At 43.0% G+C, this 19,812-nt stretch overlaps 1 protein-coding gene across 1 annotated transcript in view; it reads right to left on the reverse strand.

The window, feature by feature from the left end:
* Positions 1-19,812, reverse strand: part of LOC119387574 (ceramide transfer protein) — a 47,673-nt gene that overhangs the window by 10,113 nt on the left and 17,748 nt on the right. Inside the window, exons 6-9 of the mRNA XM_037655006.1 lie at positions 17,727-17,825; positions 15,426-15,515; positions 11,202-11,276; positions 7,582-7,807 (exon numbers count right to left, since the gene is read on the reverse strand). Coding sequence (XP_037510934.1) covers positions 7,582-7,807; positions 11,202-11,276; positions 15,426-15,515; positions 17,727-17,825 — 490 coding nt within the window. The remainder of the gene's footprint in view (positions 1-7,581; positions 7,808-11,201; positions 11,277-15,425; positions 15,516-17,726; positions 17,826-19,812) is intronic.

The raw sequence follows: 19,812 nt of genomic DNA on the forward strand, positions 1-19,812 counted from the left end.
AATTTTAGCATCGCTGTCCTTTGATGCTGTTATTTTCTTATCGCGGTGGTGTTGTGGGTGCTTTTCGGGAGATTTATGGCCGTGCCCGCACAATAGGTAGGTTTGCTCAAAATCTGGGAGTCTCCCGTGCAAATCGGAGAGTTGGCAGGTGTGCGCGTATGTTGCGAGGCCAAGCTACTTCGCCAAGACCGTCCGCTTTGTCTCTTGGGGTCTTCGTCCACCTCTCATGGGACTTTCATGACGGACCCGCAGCCCAAGTTTCAGTCTTGTTTCATAGAACGTCTGATTGCGTGGACATGGCTTGCATCGACGTGGCAGGCACGTGTTAACAAAGTACAAAGACGCTGCTGCCTCGAGCACAGCAGCACGCGTCAACGTGTCGGGGAAAAAATAATAAACGCGACGTCTACGTCATCTGTAATCTAAACGCGAAGGCGCGTGAAGGCCTCCAAGATTCGCGTGCACTATCTCAGAGGCAACGACGCGCTGTTGATGGTCGCGCCGCCCGCATGCCTACGCCTGCGCGTCACGGCCGCGCCTTCCCTGATAGCGCGGGCAGCACCTGTTCGCACCTGTGCGCTAATGTACGTTCGTATCAAACGTTGTGGGGTGAAAATCGGTTCGCAACAACCGTACTCCAATACATTATGGGCTAATGGGCCTAGGCCGGGACCACAGAAAAGTTCGTATCACCCCGAAATTCGTACGAGCCGTGATCGTATCACCGAGGTTTTACTGTAGTAGGGAGCAAATGGGTGTAGCTGATATACCGTATATATTTGCGCAAGAGCTGCACTTCTTCCTGTGATGTCAACAAGGTGTTTAAGTGGGGAGGGGGGAAGGAGTCCATTTCTGCTGATCAGGTGTTCACTTAATTAAAAATGAAAAAGAAAAAGGACGAACGTTTTTATTTCCACAGCACACCTACGGCGCAAACCCAATTTATAAGACTGTGAGGGGACCATGCAAAACTGTCGCATAATCCGGGCGCCGTATAATCTATAAACTAAGAATGTGGGCAGCGACACTCAGTCTTGCCCATCAAACGAGTACAGGCAGCCTAAATAAGCCCATGGCACAAACCCGCACTGCTCCAAAGATTGCAGTCTTGCAGACTACATTATTTGAAAAAATAACAGCCAAGGATTTAACTGAAGGAGGCGAGAGCCCATCTTCATTCTCACCTTAAAAAAAATAGATCGAATCTAACACGAATTTTCTTTCCAATTAAATGAGTACGAAAACTGCCTGTGCATCCAGAATCAAATACGAAAACAAAACCAAAACTATTTTAACAACAACCTCCAGTCAGAGGGGTCAGATGCATGTCATCGTCATCTTGAAATGGCGACGAAGAACATTTTTTACAAGTTTGTGTAAGTTCATTTCGTGCACTACCGTGACATGTGTGCGTTGTACCTGTTCCCAGTGAAGTGCAATTAGTGATGTGCCGCTTTCATTATGAAAGCTCACATAATGAAAGCTCACGTCAAGGGGAGCTTATTTTACATGCTGAAGATGGCTGCGTTGCCGTGTTTCTGCATACTTGAGGCCTGTGACCGTGAGTAGCTCAAACAAAATAAGGAGGATCAGCTGCATTTTGACCTAGAAAAGCTTTTACGAGCCGAAAACTGTAAAAAATCTGGACTTCAAAGACTAGTTTGTTGACAATCTTGAGCTACTCTGTGTAGACAGAGCCTGTCTATGTTATGGCCATTGAATATGCACACGATCAAGGCATATCCACAAGTGATCTTAATGCTGCAAAAACTGGATCACTGAAGAAAATTAACTGCCAGGAGAATAAATTTCAGATTCTATGAAGGCAAATTGCACTTGTCTCTCTCTCTCTCTTTCTGTAAATGTTGGGGCACGTCAGTTTTATATTAAAAGACTTGTATCATTACATTCAGGTGAGTTTTTATTCTGAACCTGCTAAAAGTGGGTGTGCATCAAATTTGAGTAAATAAGGTATTTTTGTCTCTCGGACGGTACACAAGAGAGGCGTCGTATGAGGCAGGGCCTGGTTAAAGCTGCATCATATAACCGACATTTTTACACAACATATCTATGGGTGTTTTGCAGGGACCACTCTAATTCATTGTAAAATGGAGGTCAGTGCATTTTACAGTGGAGACATAATAGAGGTTCCACTGTATTTCTTAACGCGTGCAAGCCAGCTGAGATGTCTAGTCTGCACCGCTGTTGCTAGCGTAAGTTCAGTTCATAAACACAATTATGAACACAGTTAAAATCAGTGCCCTCCATGGCATTGGGTATGGCTGTAAAATTGAATTTTTTTGGCAACGATGTCCGATGAAACTTGACGCGCTCAGAATCAAAGAACCCTTACACAAGCTACAAAATAAACACATAGTTAGCATTTTCAAATAATTTCTTAAAGGGACACTAGAGGCAAATAACAATTTATTTCAGAATGAAAGGTTGATGTTTGAGAACGTCTCAAACGTCAATATTATCAACAGCAGTGCTCTATTAATAGAGAAATTAAGACAAATGTAGGACACGATATGCACCACCAGTGGGACACTTTGGAATGAGCCCAATGACGTCAAGAGTCCAGAGTACAATTAATCACTAGTACTGAAACTACTTACAGTGAACGTCTGATTTTACGGACTCCCTAGGGACCGCGAAATCGTCCGAAAAAACGAATTCACGCTTTTTTATTCCGCTCAAGCGGTCAAATCGCCACTGCCATGTCCGAAATAGCTTTAATGCCTCCCAGTACAATTATCACGCGTTTTGGTGCACACACAGGCTCTCACAAATACATTCGGTACCTGCCACGAACCCCGCTTAACTAGGTGCCCACTTGCAAGTTTGCATGTGACGATGAGCGCCGCTGATACCAGCAAAGCGCGGGATAGATTACGGCTTTCTCGCATGGAGCGTTTGGAAACGATGATGCGAACAACAAAGACTGTGGTGAAAGAGCGGACTACTCGTCCGGATTTCCCCGATGCGTGTGCACATGTAAACGATGCGTACACATATCGCTGAATCTCCGTCGATACGCAGCATTTGCTGCCGTGTGAAGCCGATCATTTCTACTTGTGTGCAGCACATCACCAACTAAGCTGATGCCGTCACTGTACTGTTGTTGTATCGTACGCACGCATTTATCATGAAAGGATTCGTGATGCGCACTTTGTTCCTGACCGCACACGGGTGTGGCAATGGCGAGCTGGTTTCGTCCGTGAAGGCTGGTTTCGTCTGTGCGGCGCACTTAGTGGTCTTGCACAAAAAGGCATCATGAATGGCGGCGCGGCGCGTTCTCGCCTATTAAGCAACTGCACTAGGCCACATGCACTACCTAGCAGTTAACTGAAGATGCTTATCCAGGGGCGTAGCCAGGGGGAATTCAAACCCCCCGCGAAATTTTTCAGTTTTGCTTGCGTATATATACACGCACACATACAAACGCACGCACGAGCATACATAAAGTATGGTTGAACCCCCCCGAAAAAAATTTCTGGCTACGCCCCTGTGCTTATCGTAAAGGTTGTCAGCGATTAAGCCGTACTGGCGCGTTTGCCAGCTGACGCCATCACGCCTCCGTGCATTTGGACTACTTATCCGTAAAGACATCGCCGCACGACGCCGTGATAGCAGCCCCTTTGAATTTCTCGTCTGCTTCACCCAATAACGCTTCGGCATTGTGGCAAAGCTCACTTTTGGACTCTGCTACTGTTGCAAACAGATCAACTCGCGAAAGCGCTGGTTCAAACCTACCAGATGATAGCCGTCGCAAAGGTGGGGGCTTCAAATTATGCCTTTCGGACCTGCAATTCGGGCAGAAAGTCTGAAAAATCGGACGCGGAAGAGTTTCGGTGATCGAAATTTTGGACTTTCTAATACATTGACGTCTATGGGACTGGTGACAGTGCCGTGAAAGCATCCGAATTTTCGAGCGAAGTCTGGAAAATCGGGCGTCTGAAAAACTGGCAGTTGACTGTATAATAAGAAATAACATTCCATGCATTACAAGACATAATAAAATGCAGCATGTGCATTTCTCTTTGATTCACCAAAAAAAGAACTTGGCGTTACTATGGAGAACGGCGTGGGTGGTTCGAAAGTTCCGTTTTCACCGGGCTGCGCTCCGCTCACACAGTCGTGTCTCAGTAGTAGTTTTCGCTTGCATAGTTGCATCTCAAGGGTACTTTCATTATCGCGTATTTCTGCGCGGGCTTTGCTGGCTCGCGAAACTCGCTCTAACTGCAATTTAGAGTAGAGCTGTGCGAATAGCAAAATTTTGGGTGCGAAGCGAATTCGTATATTGAAGTGTGAGTGCGAATCGAATAGAATATTTTTCGAATATTTCTCGAGTATTCCTAGAATATATGTCGAATACTTCGAAGCGAAATTGCAGAAAAAGTTAGAGAGGATTCCTCAGCATATTCTTATGAGATAGCAACATGAGAGTGTTTCTATTCGCTAGGTTGATGAAGCACTGGCGGGGTGGTGTTTCATAGTTTTCTTATAAGAATGAGGCAATGTAGAGGCCGAATTCTATTTATGTACATGATTTGGTGCAACCAAAGTGTTGCCGACAACACTTTACACGTGATAGGCAAAGATGCCATTTCCTCAGCTTCTCCTCCTGTTTCAACTTCTGTGGAAGCCCAACTGATGTGGCGGACAAGGGTGTGCTCCCTTCAAGTCCGGAGTTCCAAATCTGCCTCGTAGACGTCGATATAGAAGAACATCTGAAATTTTGGATGCTAAAAAGCTTCTGCTTCCGATTTTTCGGACTTCCTGCCCAAATTTCAGGTCCAAATCAGCATTAATTGAGCCCCCACCTCTGCCACATCTTTCATCTCCATGTTGGAACCAGAGTTTTCTTCAGTTAGTACATTTGCGGCCGTAGCAGAGCTTGAAAGGCAGCTTTGCCGCAATGCCGGGGTGTGATGAGGTGAAGCATATTGAAAATCTAGGGACCACTTTTAATCAGACGACTGTGTCTTGGCAAAGTTCAACCTTAACAGAGCTTGAAAGGCAGCTTTGCCGCAATACCGGGGTGTGATGAGGTGAGGCATATTGAAAATCTAGGGACCATTTCCAATTGAACGTTGACTCTCTCTTGGCAAAGTTCGACCGTAACGGAGCTTGAAAGGCAGCTTTGCCGCAATACGAGAGTGTAATGAGGTGAAGCATATTGAAAATCTGAAGGGGTCACTTTTAATTGGACGTTGACTGTACTTGTTTTTGGGAAGTTCGAATAGTTCGAATAGTAAAATTCCAGTGCGAATCGAATCGAATAGCAAACACTATTCGAAAAATATTCGAAATTTCGAATATTCGCACACCCCTAATTTAGAGAAAATGCCGCGTCCATGTAATGTTTGTGCCACGGAAGGAACTCCTACGCTTGAAGTGTCTAAGCGTCCAAGTGCCGCACTTCCACGAATGTGGGATGAACAACAACAAAATCTACTCGTGTGCTCACTTCATTCTTGTGCAGAGGATTACGAAATCAACCGTACCATAAGCAAGTAGTGTAACTTGCCCTTCAAATTATTGCTTCCCCACAGCGCTGTTTCGTCGGTCTTGTCAGGATGCTGCATGCCCACGTAAGGGCAATGGAAGAATAAAGAAATGGTTTCAAGATTTTAAAAAAGCAGAAATGCATAAATAGGAAGGGCTGCATATAATTCTCGTGGCTGTTCTCGTGAACTGTCCCTCTACGCGCTCTAAGCCAAATGAGCCGTTAGGCGCCTTCCGTATGACTCCTCGGAGGGGATGAACATTGGTCCGACGTGTATCACACGAGTGAAAGCTGTGCACACAGATTTCACAGGTTGCTTGTGTTGCGTTTTGGCGGCATGGCGCACCAGCGATGTAAAGAGGCTCCCCGAATGGCGCCGGCTCAAATACATGCACATGGACCGGCCGTATTCCCGCACTGACAGCCGGATTGCATGCAGCTTCCAGAGTCTACACAGCAGTGCCCGAGTATCAAGCACTTCCGCAGAAAACATCACATTACAATGCAAGCGGCAGTGGCCGGCAAAACCAGCATAACAAGATGTATTCTTGCGTGCATTTCCACTGTAGGTGCAATGTTGCCACATACAGTAAAAGCTCGTTAATTCGACTCTCGTTAATTCGGAAAATCGGTTAATTCGGACACGTCATCTGGTCCCTGTAAATATACGCATCACTCTATGAGACTGGGCGCTCGTTATTTCGGACAGATTTGACCGCAAATCGAATAATTCGGCGACTTTCGGGCCGCTGGCAAGGCTCGAAAACGAAAAAAGAACAATTCGGAACAAAAGTGAAGCTCAAACGCAGCATCGCCATGGACATCAATTATCGACTTGGCTTGGATTGAGACTGGTTGAACGCCTTTTTTTCGCGTGTGGGTTTTGTTGCTTTGTTCCCGTTGGTGTGCTGCATCGTTGATCGCCGATTTATCGAGGAACGTTTCAGTACGGCTCCTTTAGCTTGATCGTTGCTGGTGCTTTTGTGCTGACTTCTCGTGCGACCGCACTCTCCGCCGATGGCAACGCCGGCGAAGCGGCCCAAGTACGAGGCCAAGGACTTCACCACCAAAGTAGAAATTTTGCGTGCTCTGAATAACGGGCTCTCCCGACAAGAAGTGATGAAGAGTGATGAAAGGGGATCCTTCAATCGGCGGCAAGAAGCAAGGAACGAGTAACCGTACTTTTATCCGCCAACGTGACGGGAACAGAGCGCTTGCCGCTTCTCGTTATCGGAAAGGTTCAAAAGCCACGCTGCTTTAAGAACATCAACAATCTTCCCGTGGATTACTGTGCCAACCGAAAAGCGTGGATGACGGGTGAAACTTTTGCGGTACTGCAGACATCATGCGAGCTGCTGAGCACCTTGAAGGGCTCAGAAAAATTGTGTCCGCGCGAATTTCTGCTCGAAAACAGACAAGCATCCGCGATTACTCTGTTAAGTAAAGGTATGTTGAAAAAACTCGTGCATTTATTGTGTTTATTTCGACCATTCGATAATTCGGACATTCGGTTAATTCGGACATTTTTTCCGGTCCCTAGAAATCCGAATTAACGAGCTTTTACTGTAATGGGAGGTGCTGGCGTAGTGCCCGCAAAAGGTGGCTTTGGGGAGTGCTTACGTCACGCGTCCTTAAGAGGTGGGCGTTTTGAATTGAGCTAGCAGCATGCGAACCACTAAAACATGATTTTCTTTCAAACTAAGCATTTCCTTGGCACGAAACAATCACTACGAGGTTTCTGGAATGGTATTTCAAAAGTCCACACGGAGTTGTATTTTGCCTTTAGTGTCCCTTTAAGCTTTCTTTTTTTCCTTATTTTAGGCTGCTACTAAACTGGGAGAGCAGCTCTCAGATTAGTGCAGCCCTTGGTCGAGTATACATGGTATGGACAAGCAAGGTGCTTGCTTAATTAACACACCCCGTAGTGTACACTTTGGTGGTTATTTATGGACAGATCTTGCACTTCCTATAAAGAAAGACACACTCAAAACATGTTTTTTGTGCTAGGTACACAGGCAGCCAGATACGAAAGTACCCAAAGGTCAACGGCCAAAATAAAGCGCACTCACTCTCCCAGTCAAAGCGCACTTCGGGGTTGTAGAAATAGTGGCAGACCTCGCGCCCTGTGACGCCGCGTACCACGTGCACTGCCTTGAGGGGGTCGCACACGATGCCGCCCTCTTCCACTTCTCTCCGGTACATCTTCATCTCGCCGTCTTCGGCAAACAGTTGCCAGCCGCCCTCACCAACACCCATCTTGGCGTAGCGCAGCTGTTCCATTGTAATATCCTCCACCTGCATTAGAAATGGACGGAGAGACAAACTGAAAGGCTGCAAACATTTGACACATAGCTGACAGAATCAAATACGTATCGTGACACAGCCGTACAATACTTTTTTTTAGTTTTCTTCAGGTGACTGCTAACACAGCAACACATGTAACGATAGGTTTACAAAGCATGATGTATGAGGAAAATCGGAATTTAATGCAGATCCACCAGTTCTTGAGCGAACTCACGGAACACATTTCTGTGATTCAACAAGAATCCTTATATTGAAACCCTCCGAATTTGGCAAAGGTAAAACATCAAAATCATTAGTTCATTCGACAGATTGTAGGCCTACAGAGGAATATTTTTGGTTGACATAAACAAATTTAGATTGCCTAGGCTGATGATGTCAAAGAACTCAGTCACTCGGAACAAAACGTAACACAATGCTCATTGTTAAAAATAAATGTTTCGGGTACGAGACTCAATTTCTATTATTTAGCCGGTCCGACCAAGTTTGCATCTCTTTAATATGATGTGCGGTGCAGTGGTGTCACATTCAACTACCAAATGGCCCTACATGCGTTTCCCGAACAAACTATGCGTCCCCATCTTTCATAATAACTGTTCAGGTTTTAGTATGTACCAAAACCACGACATGATTATGAGGAAGGCAGTAGTGGAGGGTTCTGGAAATTTCGACCACCTGGGGTTCAGTAACATGCACCTAAATCTAAATACATGCATCTCCATCTTTGAGTTACTCTACGAGCACCTGGTGAATTGCTCTTCCACTTTGTGATTAGTGCAAGCGATGCAGCACATACAATGACCTCTCTGTTGTTCCTCATTAACAAGCTCTCTCAGTTGGTGGTCGTAGGATGCAACAACAAGCGGGTTTAACCAGGCGTTCAAGGCTAGCAGCATGAGCAACTCTTACTACATGGCAGCCTATTACTAGAAGTCTATCGAACCAGCCTCGTGTAGAAATGCAAGAACATTTGGAGCCCTTACCCCCTCACGAATTACAGAAGATTCTTCTGGAGACACAAAGTGTGAGGCCTCTCTTGTGTCGAAGACAAGCTTCCCTTTTACTAAACAACCATTCGTAAATTATTACACGTATAAAATACTGTAAATACGTTTTTTTTTAATGTCGTACGGATTCCAACAACTTCTATGTTTTGCTTCATTTAAAAACTACACATATGTATACAAAGGTGGTTTTTCTTTGAATGTGTGTATACTACGATGAAAGGGACTTCTGTTACTTGAACACTCCTTGCAAATACCGATGCTAAAGGCCTCCATAAAACGGTTGACTGTTGGCAATCATTTACATGTATGATGAATGGAATGACAAAAAGCTACATATCAAGCTTTAACCCCTTGAGGGTTTTTGCCGTACATGTACGGCAGAAGCTTCCTGGTACCAAAGGGTACCGATGCTAAAGGCCTCCATAAAACGGTTGACTGTTGGCACTCATTTACATGTATGATGAATGGAATAACAAAAAGCTACATATCAAGCTTTAACCCCTTGAGGGTTTTCGTCGTACATGTATGGCATAGCGTTTATTTTTAAAACGCGCGCCTTTTTCGATCATTTCTCTTGCTTGGACTGTGCTGCCACACTTCGGGAATACGTGGAATCTTTTTCATGAGCCTATGTCTCTCCATTGTTGCTTCTTTTACGCGTCGCAAAACAGCGCGCCGGCTATCGCTTGCGCAACCGAGCGCGCCCACGGCGTGCTTTCATTTCTCTTGCTTGGAATGTGCTGCCACGCTTCAGGAATATGTGGAATTTTTTTAATGAGCCGATGTCTCTCAGTCTTTTTTTTTCTGCTTTCGAAAGAGGCGCGGCGGCTTTCAGTTGCCGATCAGAATGCGCGCACGCAGTCCGGCTGGTTTCGGTTTCGTCTTTCGGGTGGTTTTCGCTTCTTGTGCCCGCAAAGCTGATGGCTGTTTGGTTTCTAATCTATCAAAGGGTGACCGCTTGTTACTCTCTCGTTTATTGCTGCCCGGGACGCAATTACATCTGTTTCCGTGCGGCGCTAAATTACACAAACGACGCCGCCGTCATTGCGTTTCCTGTTTTTGGGGTCTTGGAAAAACTAACTACGTCTTGTTGGCGATAAGATGAAGGATTACTGTAGCTTTATCACTCGTTTTGCTTTCCGGACGGGCGCACAACCATGGAGTTTTCTTCCGTGCACTCACCGACGCAGTTCGCTTACACTATGGAAGCGCGCCAGTTGCTCTGCTGCCGGTGAGTCAAGCAGCAATACTTCCGATGTGGACTATTCCCCAAGTGCCGAATCAGAATCTGATTCATTGGATTTCAGTTTGTCAGACGAGGATTTTTTTACGAGTTCAGACTCCGATGACGATCAAGGAGCAACATCTGAAAAGCGTGCGCGGCGAGCCATGCTTCAAAGACTATCACACACTGCAAAATTTTTTGTGTTAGAGCACGAACATTTTTAACCGGAAAAGTACTCTGGTACGCTTATTTTTGTATATCTGTGAGCTATGTTTAATAAAATGCATAACTTTTATTTATAAAAAACCGTTAAGTTTTTTTTTTTGGATTTTGCTTGATTTTACTACGAATAAACCATGTGTATGTAACAACAAAAATGATTTTTTTGTTACTTTACGGTCACGAAAAAAAATTTTAAACAGTTTTTCTTAAATAGATTTGTCTGAACAATTTATTTCAGCAATAAAAAAATTACACATTTTCAAACTGGATTTCGCAAAAAAATTCAACCCTCAAAGAGTTAATTGAATCGAATTACATCGAATCCTACGAACACAAGGGGAAAAAAATTACATTTGGTGCGAATAGGAGTCAAAATTGCGAAGGTTAACACAAGATGGGGAACCATGAATTTACTTAGCACCCAGTTACTTTTAACTCTGCATTTATCTGTAGAAAGTCAACTAAAGAGATGCAATATACACAAGAAAAGTCAGTAGTGTGGAACGGCTTACCAATGCTGGTGCTATGTACTTAATAGTCCTCTTAAACTTCTTAGTCATGATAACTGCTACAGCAGCAACGAACTAACTGTTACAACTGATCTTCCCAGCAATTGTCTGTAGAGTGTGCGCACAGCCAGAAAGCTCCCGATTAACGAAAGGAGGGTCTCACAAAAAAAAAGTTCTGTCACGATGTTTACACCGTGATAATCTAGGCCAAAGCTTGCCCACTCCAGAAATAAGGTCAAGTACAAATGTTTGGCAGATAGATTGAGGTAGGAAACACGTAAAAAAAATTGAAAAAGGTGATTCAATTTATTTGAGGTGAATGACAGCACCTGGCGCAATTTAAACAAAAGAAAAAGACGAGTCTCCTCGACAAGCAAGGCCGTTAGCAGGAACGAGAAGAAATTAAACGATAGAAGTGCACAAACCTCATTCCAGAGAGGATGCTGAGATGCTGCGGAGGCTGGTCGCAGCATTTCTCGTACCCTGTTCTTTATTTGACGCTTGAAGAAAAAAAAAGAGAGAAAAAACAAGAATAAGTACACCATTGTAGCCACTTTCAAAGCAAAGTGAACAAGGTCTTCATGGCAGAGCTAAAAAGAAAGAAAGGAATAAACTCTCTCATAACGACTTCACATTATAGAACAGGCAAAGATGCAATAGAAAAGCAAAGGTCACTGAAATCACAGCGCAGGACACAACAAAACTAGTACGACACAAAAATGCTACGAAATGAGCATTCTTTCGTGACAGGGATACATGTGTCACGTCTGACAAATGAAGCTTCAAGGGTGACAGCTGTAGCTCCGACAAGTTATTTATTGCTCGACAATGAAATTAAGTTGGTAAGCCTGCTAGGATAGGCTTCAACAAGGCATGTCACTACAGCAAATGCAACTTATAAAAGTAAAATAAAAATGAAAAACACGCAGTGCTTTGCAGTGAAATGTCAAACGTTGGTCAGGTGTCCCGCAAAGGTCAATTGTGCTGTGTCACGGTAGTGAATGTAGTCTGGATTTATATGCTAGATAGTATCTTAAGTGCCTCTCTCGCGTGATAACAGACATTCTTCTACCCCATTATGTTGAACTAAAAAACACTTGCAGCCTATCATTCAAGTATTATCACCACAGACAACCTGACAGACTGTTTATAAATCAAGCTGCCTGATAAAAATGGACATTTACAAGCGTGGTAAGCGCTCCCAAATCATCACATGATGCTCATGCGAGTGTTTGCGTGAAATGTTGCTCCCATTGCAGCGCGCAACAAACACTTCCACTCTGGTAGTCACTCCAACTGTCACGCAATTCTATTGTATACAAGTCAACGTTATTTTCTGTCCTACATCACGTGACACGCATATTCACAAAGCAACCTTATCTCATTTTTTAAAATCTATTTCTTAAGGGGGGACATGGCTTGTGATGATATTCACTGTATTTTATGTCCACACCTGATGAAACTAAGTAGACTTGCTTAGTTTTTCATGCTGATTTCAAATATGCAATAATTATTTTTGTAGGTTAACTGGTTTACAACGTACGCAAAGCTACCTCTCTATTGTCCTCAGATACAATAGGAAAGAAACCGTTGAGCAGAAAGTGCATATTATCAGATAGCTAGATACTACAGTATGCAACAAGTGCAACGCTGCAAACAATTTTCAGATCGAATCATAACTAGTCATTCTGCAGGTGATCGAAATTCAATGTTTGTACCACGACTGCCGTGAAGAAAGAACAAAATCAAATTTTAAAAATCTATGAGCAAAAAATGAAAGTTCTGCTCTCAGCACTTTGTAATACACAGCTTGGGCTTTATGTTAAAAAAAGCAATTACAGCTCTAGCTGTTCTAGATCGTGATATATCACTCTGACAAGCTGAATAAGTGACCCAAAAACATTTAACGTTCAGCTTGTACTCGTTGCACAGATCTAAACTGAAGTTCAAATACTGATTTTATAAGACTCATGCTAGGCTTTACATGTGAAATAATAGCTGTAGATCTCAATAATGTCATTAAAAAACGCACTTTTTTCTTTGAGGATCTTTTTTGTCTCCACAAGCCATTTGCCCCCTTAGCTAACCTTATTGTAATTTATTGCCGTGCTTTTTTTTTATGCCCTTAATGTGAGCAAAGGGCACAAAAATGATTAAAAAAATTCTTAAGTTTAAAGCTAGGTGGATTGCGAATTTTGGCCTAAGAGCCATATTCCTTCAGAAGATTAGGCTGCTAACCCAGTTGGTTTAGAGCCTCTAACGGTTGCAATTAGTAAGGGCCCTTTTCAGAAAGCAAAGCGAAAGTGAAATTTCAAACAAGAAAAGGACGTAGGAAAGAAGAAAACCTTCAAGATGAGTTTTGTGCTCGCATGACTGGGTTAAAATGCATGATGAAGAATGATCGCTCATCTCCCAACACAGGTGCCTGCCTTTCAACATTCGAGCCCAGAATACAGAATCTTTTGAGGGCAATAATTACAACAAAATAATAGAAGGTAATATGTTGAGCAAGGAACAGTTAAAAACCACTGCTCTCGATGATAGAAATTGACAAAATCATCACCAAGACTTGTGATGAGAGGAGAAACACGACAGATTTAAGGGGAAACACAGCACTCAAATTTTTTGATCAATTTTGATGAAACTTCCTGAGATTATGCATATTTGGGTGATAATTTGAAACCTGCAATTATTTTTTCTAGTATGATGCACAGTTCTAAATTCAAAATATTTCATGTGTCTTTTGGGCAGCAAGATTTTTTCTAAACTGTGAGAGTTACAAAGTAAATCAGCATATCACAATAACCTGGAATCAGAACTGTGTGCAGTGCAACAAAATATGTTGAAAATTTGCGAGTGAGCCAATTTCAAGCTGGGATTTCACTCGTGATTGTTCAACATACCATAACTGTTGTTTCAAATGGGTTTAGAGCATCGATTTTTGGTTGCACTGCATGCAGTTATGATTCCAGATTGTTGCGATATGCTTATTTGCTTTCTAGCTCTCTCAGTTTAGAAAAAAAAATTGCTCCCCAAAAGGCACATGAAATATTTTTTATTTTAAAGACTACACATTATAATGGAAAAATAATTGCATATTTTAAATCAGCACACAAATATACATAAACTCACCATGTTTCATAAAACTCCATCAAGAAATTTAAAAAAAAAAAAGTATATTTTTAACCCTTTTAGACGCTATGTACACAATTGTGTACACCACTTTATTTTAGGGGTATGCGAATATTCGAAATTTCGAATATTTTTCAAATAGTGTTTGCTATTTGATTCGATTCGCACTGGAATTTTATTATTCGAACTATTCGAATTTCCCAAAAAAATACAGTCAACGTTCGATTGAAAGTGACCCCTTCAGATTTTCAATACGCTTCACTTCGTTACACTCTCGTTTTGCGGCAAAGCTGCCTTTCAAGCTGCGTTACGGTCGAACTTTGCCAAGAGACAGTCAACGTCCGATTGAAAGCAGTCCCTAGAATTTCAATATGCTTCACCTCATCACACCCACGTATTGCGGCAAAGCTGCCTTTCAAGCTCCGCTACGGTCGCAAATGTATTAACTCAAGAAAACGCTGGTTCCAACATGAAGATGAAAGATGTGGCAGAGGTGGGGGCTCAATTAATGCTGTTTTGGACCTGAAATTTGGGCAGGAAGACCGAAAAATCGGACGCCGAAGCTTTTTAGCATCCAAAATTTCAGATTTTTTTGTATATCGACATCTATGAGGCAGATTTGGAACTCCAGACTTGAAGGGAGCACACCCTTGTCCGCCACATCAGTTGGGCTTCCACAGAAGTTGAAAGATGAGGAGAGGCTGAGGAAATGGCATCTTTGCCTATCAAGTGTAAAGTGTTGTCGGCAACACTTTGGTTGCACCAGATCATGTACATAAATAGAATTCGGCCTCTACAATGCCTCATTCTTGATAAGACAGCTATAAAACACCACCCCGCCAGTGCTTCATCAACCTAGCGAAAAGAAACGCTTTCATGTGGCTATCTCATAAGAATATGCTAAAGAATCCTCTCTAATTCTTTTTCTGCAATTTCACTTCGAAGTATTTGAAAAATATTCTAGAAATATTCGAGAAATATTAAAAAAATATTCGATTCGATTTGCACTCACACTTCAATATTCGAATTCGCTTCGCACCCAAAATTTTGCTATTCGCACAGCTCTACCTTTTTTTGTTATTTGTATCGAAAGGGGCTCTAAGAAAGAGCAAGATACATTGAGCTTTAGATGAATTGAACCTCCTGCATAATAAATTTGTCTTCATTTAACTTCATTTTGCAGTGTACTGTAGCACACGATTACTTTGCTGAAGGCACTACTATGCTCAACGAGTCATTCGACGTGCCGCTACCCGCGATCCACGACAAAAGTGTAATTTTTCTTTGCTCTACATGGACATAACCGGAAGCGAATTTACACCATGTTTCTAGCCTAACGTACTTACGTATTATGACATTATTTTTGTTGCAATAGAATATTGAGTGCCTTGAAAGAACGTTGCATCGATTTGACGTATTTACAGACAATCCTTCATAGCTGGCGTCTGAAAGGGTTAAGGCACAGAACAACATGTGCCCGAGAGGGTCATAGGGAATGCTCTACAAGGTCATCTTACCCGTTCCTCCTCCTGCTGCTCATTTCTGTCCAGTGCAGCATCAATGGCATCAAAGAACTCGTCTTCATTAATCATGCTGTGTGGTCCCTCCTGCACGAACAATCAGCGAAGAAAAAGATAAAGGCAGGCCGGTAAAAGCCACGGTCAAATAACTGCATGTCTTTACTTTTCTACTGATATGCTTAAAAAAAATTGGTTAAAATCCCAACACACGTGTTTTAATTCAATGCCTCAGACACAAGAACCACAACTCAACAAGACATCCTTTTTTGCGGATAGCCAGCACGTGAAGCAACGCTTACGTAAGCTCTTTCTTGGTGACCCTTTCAGCGGTGATTAGGTACAACCCTGATAAGGAACAATGCAAAAGAAAAAAACATATATATATATATATATATATATATATATATATATATATATATATATATATATATACACACATATACACGTACTCGTATATATATCAGCCCAGACGACATGATTCCTATTCTAGAGGCAGACGCAGGAGGTACTAAACAAGCCGCCCCAGCCCTTGCTTTGTGAATGGAGCAGCGGAAGCTCTCGTGGTGTTGGGTTGCACGCACTAGGAATCAGACCACGTGTGGCGTGGGCATATGCGTGGTCTCAAGTATCCAGCCTTTGTTTCTTGCTGTCGTTGCCTCAGCCTGTTTGTTTCAAACAGATATGCTCTCTAGGCACCAAACTGTTTTGCTTGTTAACTGTTTCTCTGGTGCTTCTCTCGCACCTTCAATGTCATCAAAAGCGATTACCAGAACTATGAAGAAAGGAATCTTTGAGTTCCCAGAAGTTCGGTGCACCTGAAATATCTTCTCCAGATGTCAACTTCAGAGTATGCTTTGTGTACGAAAACAGCAGATTGTTTCAAATGTACTGCCCTTGGAATGCGGCTGGAACCTAGTGTACGAATGCATATAAACCATGTCACTAGCACCTACAGTATCCATTGCCTCTGGCTTTATCTTAACTTTTGAGGCTCTGATCAAAGCTTTCTCAACTTTTCTTTTGCTGCATGCAACAATACAGGTTTGAGTGTGTTATAAACTCTTTCAACTATTACGAAGACCTGAATTGCTTTCAGGAGGCCAAACTAGCTATGCAATATTGTCCCATATGAAAGGGGTACCGACACCATTTTTTTGAATGTGAGTTGACTGTGCCATACAGATCTCCTGTATACAGAGACGACTCTGAGAAAGTGTGAAGCTCAGCAAATGCTGATAAGATATTTTATTTTGATATTAAAGTCAATTTTTCCACAGCGTACCTACCGACATCGACACTAGCTTGACGTCAGGCTACATTACTAATTCTGGTGACTTCACACAGCAATCTGGCTAGTTGCGATGACGTCAGGTACCAAAACTCCAATATGACTGCTTGTGCGTCACCAACAGAGCCAAGGCGCAAAAACGTCGCGCGAGCACGTGACGAGAAGCTTATACCGTGTCATGATGTCAGGGTACAGGACGAACTGAAACTAGCTTTTAAAAAAATATTGTAATTAGTTTTCCAGGGTGCACTCACGCTTAGCAATACATTTTCTAGGCTCTTGAGAGCTTGGCCTTTCATTTGACGCAAAAAAAAAAACTGCAAATTTTTGTGTCAGTACCCGTTTAAAGCGTTCAGTGAGGTTAAATGCTCAACAGCAAAGCTCCTTGTTGACTGAAAAATAAATGAGATTCTAATCAACAGGTCATGAGTAATCCCTGCAGACCTGCCAACCTTAAAGTTGTTCAAGCTCGAAAGTATGAGTAAAAATACTAAAAGTTATTGAACTAGTTGAACTACGAAAAAGTATGATTGACGATTTTGTTCAGACAGGCGACTTCTCTTCTTAGTGTGATGCACTGTAACAAAAAAGGGCAGAATGCACACTGCAATGATAATTTGTTTTAATTGGCTAAATGGCACTAGCACATAAAAATAAACTGACAGATACCTAGATGGTTCTCACAGATGAAATAAACATGCATTTGTACAAAAACAGCCACTTAACGCCAAGCCTGGCTCGAACCCCCCCCCCCCCCCCCCAGCTGTAGCGGTAATTCATACCATTCATACAATGACGCTCGCGATTTCTATCTATCTCTTGCATCAAATCTAGGATAGCAGCTCCTTTTCTAGCACATTTAGTCCTTTCTAAGTTCCCATGTAGCCAGGTACATCAAAGCAAGCATGCAAGGTATCGAAAGCAACGATCACATACAAAAAATGTAGGTGCTTGAGGACTCAATTTGTATTGTGATGAACAAATGAATGAATGGGTGAAATGCTTCTCACCTCGTAATCGGGGCCTCCGAGCACAGCCGGTGGCTGTGACCTGGCCTCGGACATGGCTTGCTTGTAGGCTTCCTCCATCTTCTTGCGCTTGTCCACCTCCTGCGTTTCCAGCACAGTTTCTCAGACGACACACAAACTTAGTTCGAAGTCTTGGCACATTACTTGAACCTGTGGCTACACACTGGTAGTGTCGTGGAACCCACAGAACAAAAAAGCCCAGAACAATGTTTTCCTGTTATAAACTCAACGTGTCGAGAAACATTTCTAACAATGAATTGCTTTGGATTGTATTTCCCAGTTACGAACACATAGCTGCAGCTTCCGTCATTCACAAAAGTGTCGAGGCATCATCTGTGCCAATTGTTTCGTATGCCCACTTTGAAAGTGACGAGTGGGAATGTGGCATGCCAGCAAATTCAACATCCTCCTAATAGCATATCTACAGCCTGGTCTACCGTTAAGGTTATTTGAAAGAGTAAGAAATGTGACACAAACACGCTCTTGTAATATCTGCGCTAAAAATTAATGAACAGAATCCATGAAGCAAACGTATGTTTGCTCCAACTTTGCAAACACTCTAAAATTCACAAGCCGTACGCAGACAAACACTTCCAACTATTATGGACAACGGCAGGGCGCCTCTGCAGTCTGACTATGAAGTCTCCGACTTGTACAGGAGCGAGGCTGGTCTGTTCTGAGCTGCTCACACTACTGACCCATTGCCACACCGCATTTCAAGTTATGTAGCTGCAGATAAGAAGCTGCACATACAAGATACCAGCAACTTTTGTTTTATCTGCGTAACTACGTACTGCGTACCAACTGATTTCACAGTGCATAAAGTTTCCCAGAATACAATTTCAAAGTTTCTTCGAGAAAACACTAGCAGCTTGTCAATGGCTGAATCTTTCTCCAACAAGTTTCGGAGACAAGAACTGCACACTTGAAGGTCTTGCTTTTTGTGCTTTGCCAAGCAAACAATAACCGTGTAAAGAATCAAGAGCTATTTTTTTCTTCTTTCAGTCAATCTCCAAAGCGTGTGTCCCATACAAGCAATGGTAGCAGCCCCGTGTACGTCCCTTAATACCCAATCAGTACTAATAGTTGTCAGAAACGTACATTGCCCATCTCAGCAGTAGTTTATCAAGCCACGTTAGATAACAAAAAGCAAAAAAAAAAGAAGAGAAAAGAAAAAAAAAAGAAAAAAAGGCTCGGGCAGAGATACTAGTTTCTCTGCTCGAACAAAGAGATGGCGAAAAAACAGAACAGAATGTACGCTTGGCTGTCAAACAAGATAGAAAGATACAACTCTGTACACGTGACGTGCGTACGTGTGGCAAAAACTAATAGATCAAATCGAGGAAAGGGAGAGAGAGAGAAAAAGAGGAGATGGACTGCATGAGCGAACCTCTTCTGCATCTTGCGGGTAGCAGCCAATCTGGCAAACGCACAGGCAGGAACAGAATTTCGTCAGCTTGATGGAGAAGCGAGCGCGACAGCACCACGGTGCCATCTGCCACCAACCGGCAAAGATCAGATTGCCTTCCCGACTGGCCTGACAGACAAGGCTGCCTATCAGGCACAGAGGGGCAGGGCACAACTCCTCTCCTCCTCCCCAGTCCCTCTCTCTTTCTTTGCAAGCCATGAAACCTGAGAGGCCAACTAAGATAACAGGCTTGCCCCACGGGACATGTTGACAGTTGAGAACAGAGGGGGGGGAGAAGACCTCCAAACTGTTGCAGACAGGCAGGCGGCTCCAACGAAGTTGAACAGCATCTACCACAGTAGTACAACAGGGACAATATAATGTAGCTCACACGGCAGAACGCACAACAATATGTACGCATGAAGACTGCTTAGCTTTAATGCCACATGTATGATTTCTACTTCCATTTCTTCTTTCGGGGAGCAGGTGTGGAATATCACGCAGTCATGTCTTAATTTATTAAATGGAATTTGTTGTACCACAACTTAATTATGACCCATACTGTAGTAGAAGGTTGCAGGTCAATTTTGACCTTTTGCTGTTCTTTCAAGAAAATGCAAACATTCATGCATTTCAATCCCATTGAAATGCAGCAGCCAG

The sequence above is a fragment of the Rhipicephalus sanguineus genome, chromosome 3 (genome assembly GCF_013339695.2).
Source record: "Rhipicephalus sanguineus isolate Rsan-2018 chromosome 3, BIME_Rsan_1.4, whole genome shotgun sequence".
Classification (NCBI taxonomy): Eukaryota; Metazoa; Arthropoda; class Arachnida; order Ixodida; family Ixodidae; genus Rhipicephalus; species Rhipicephalus sanguineus.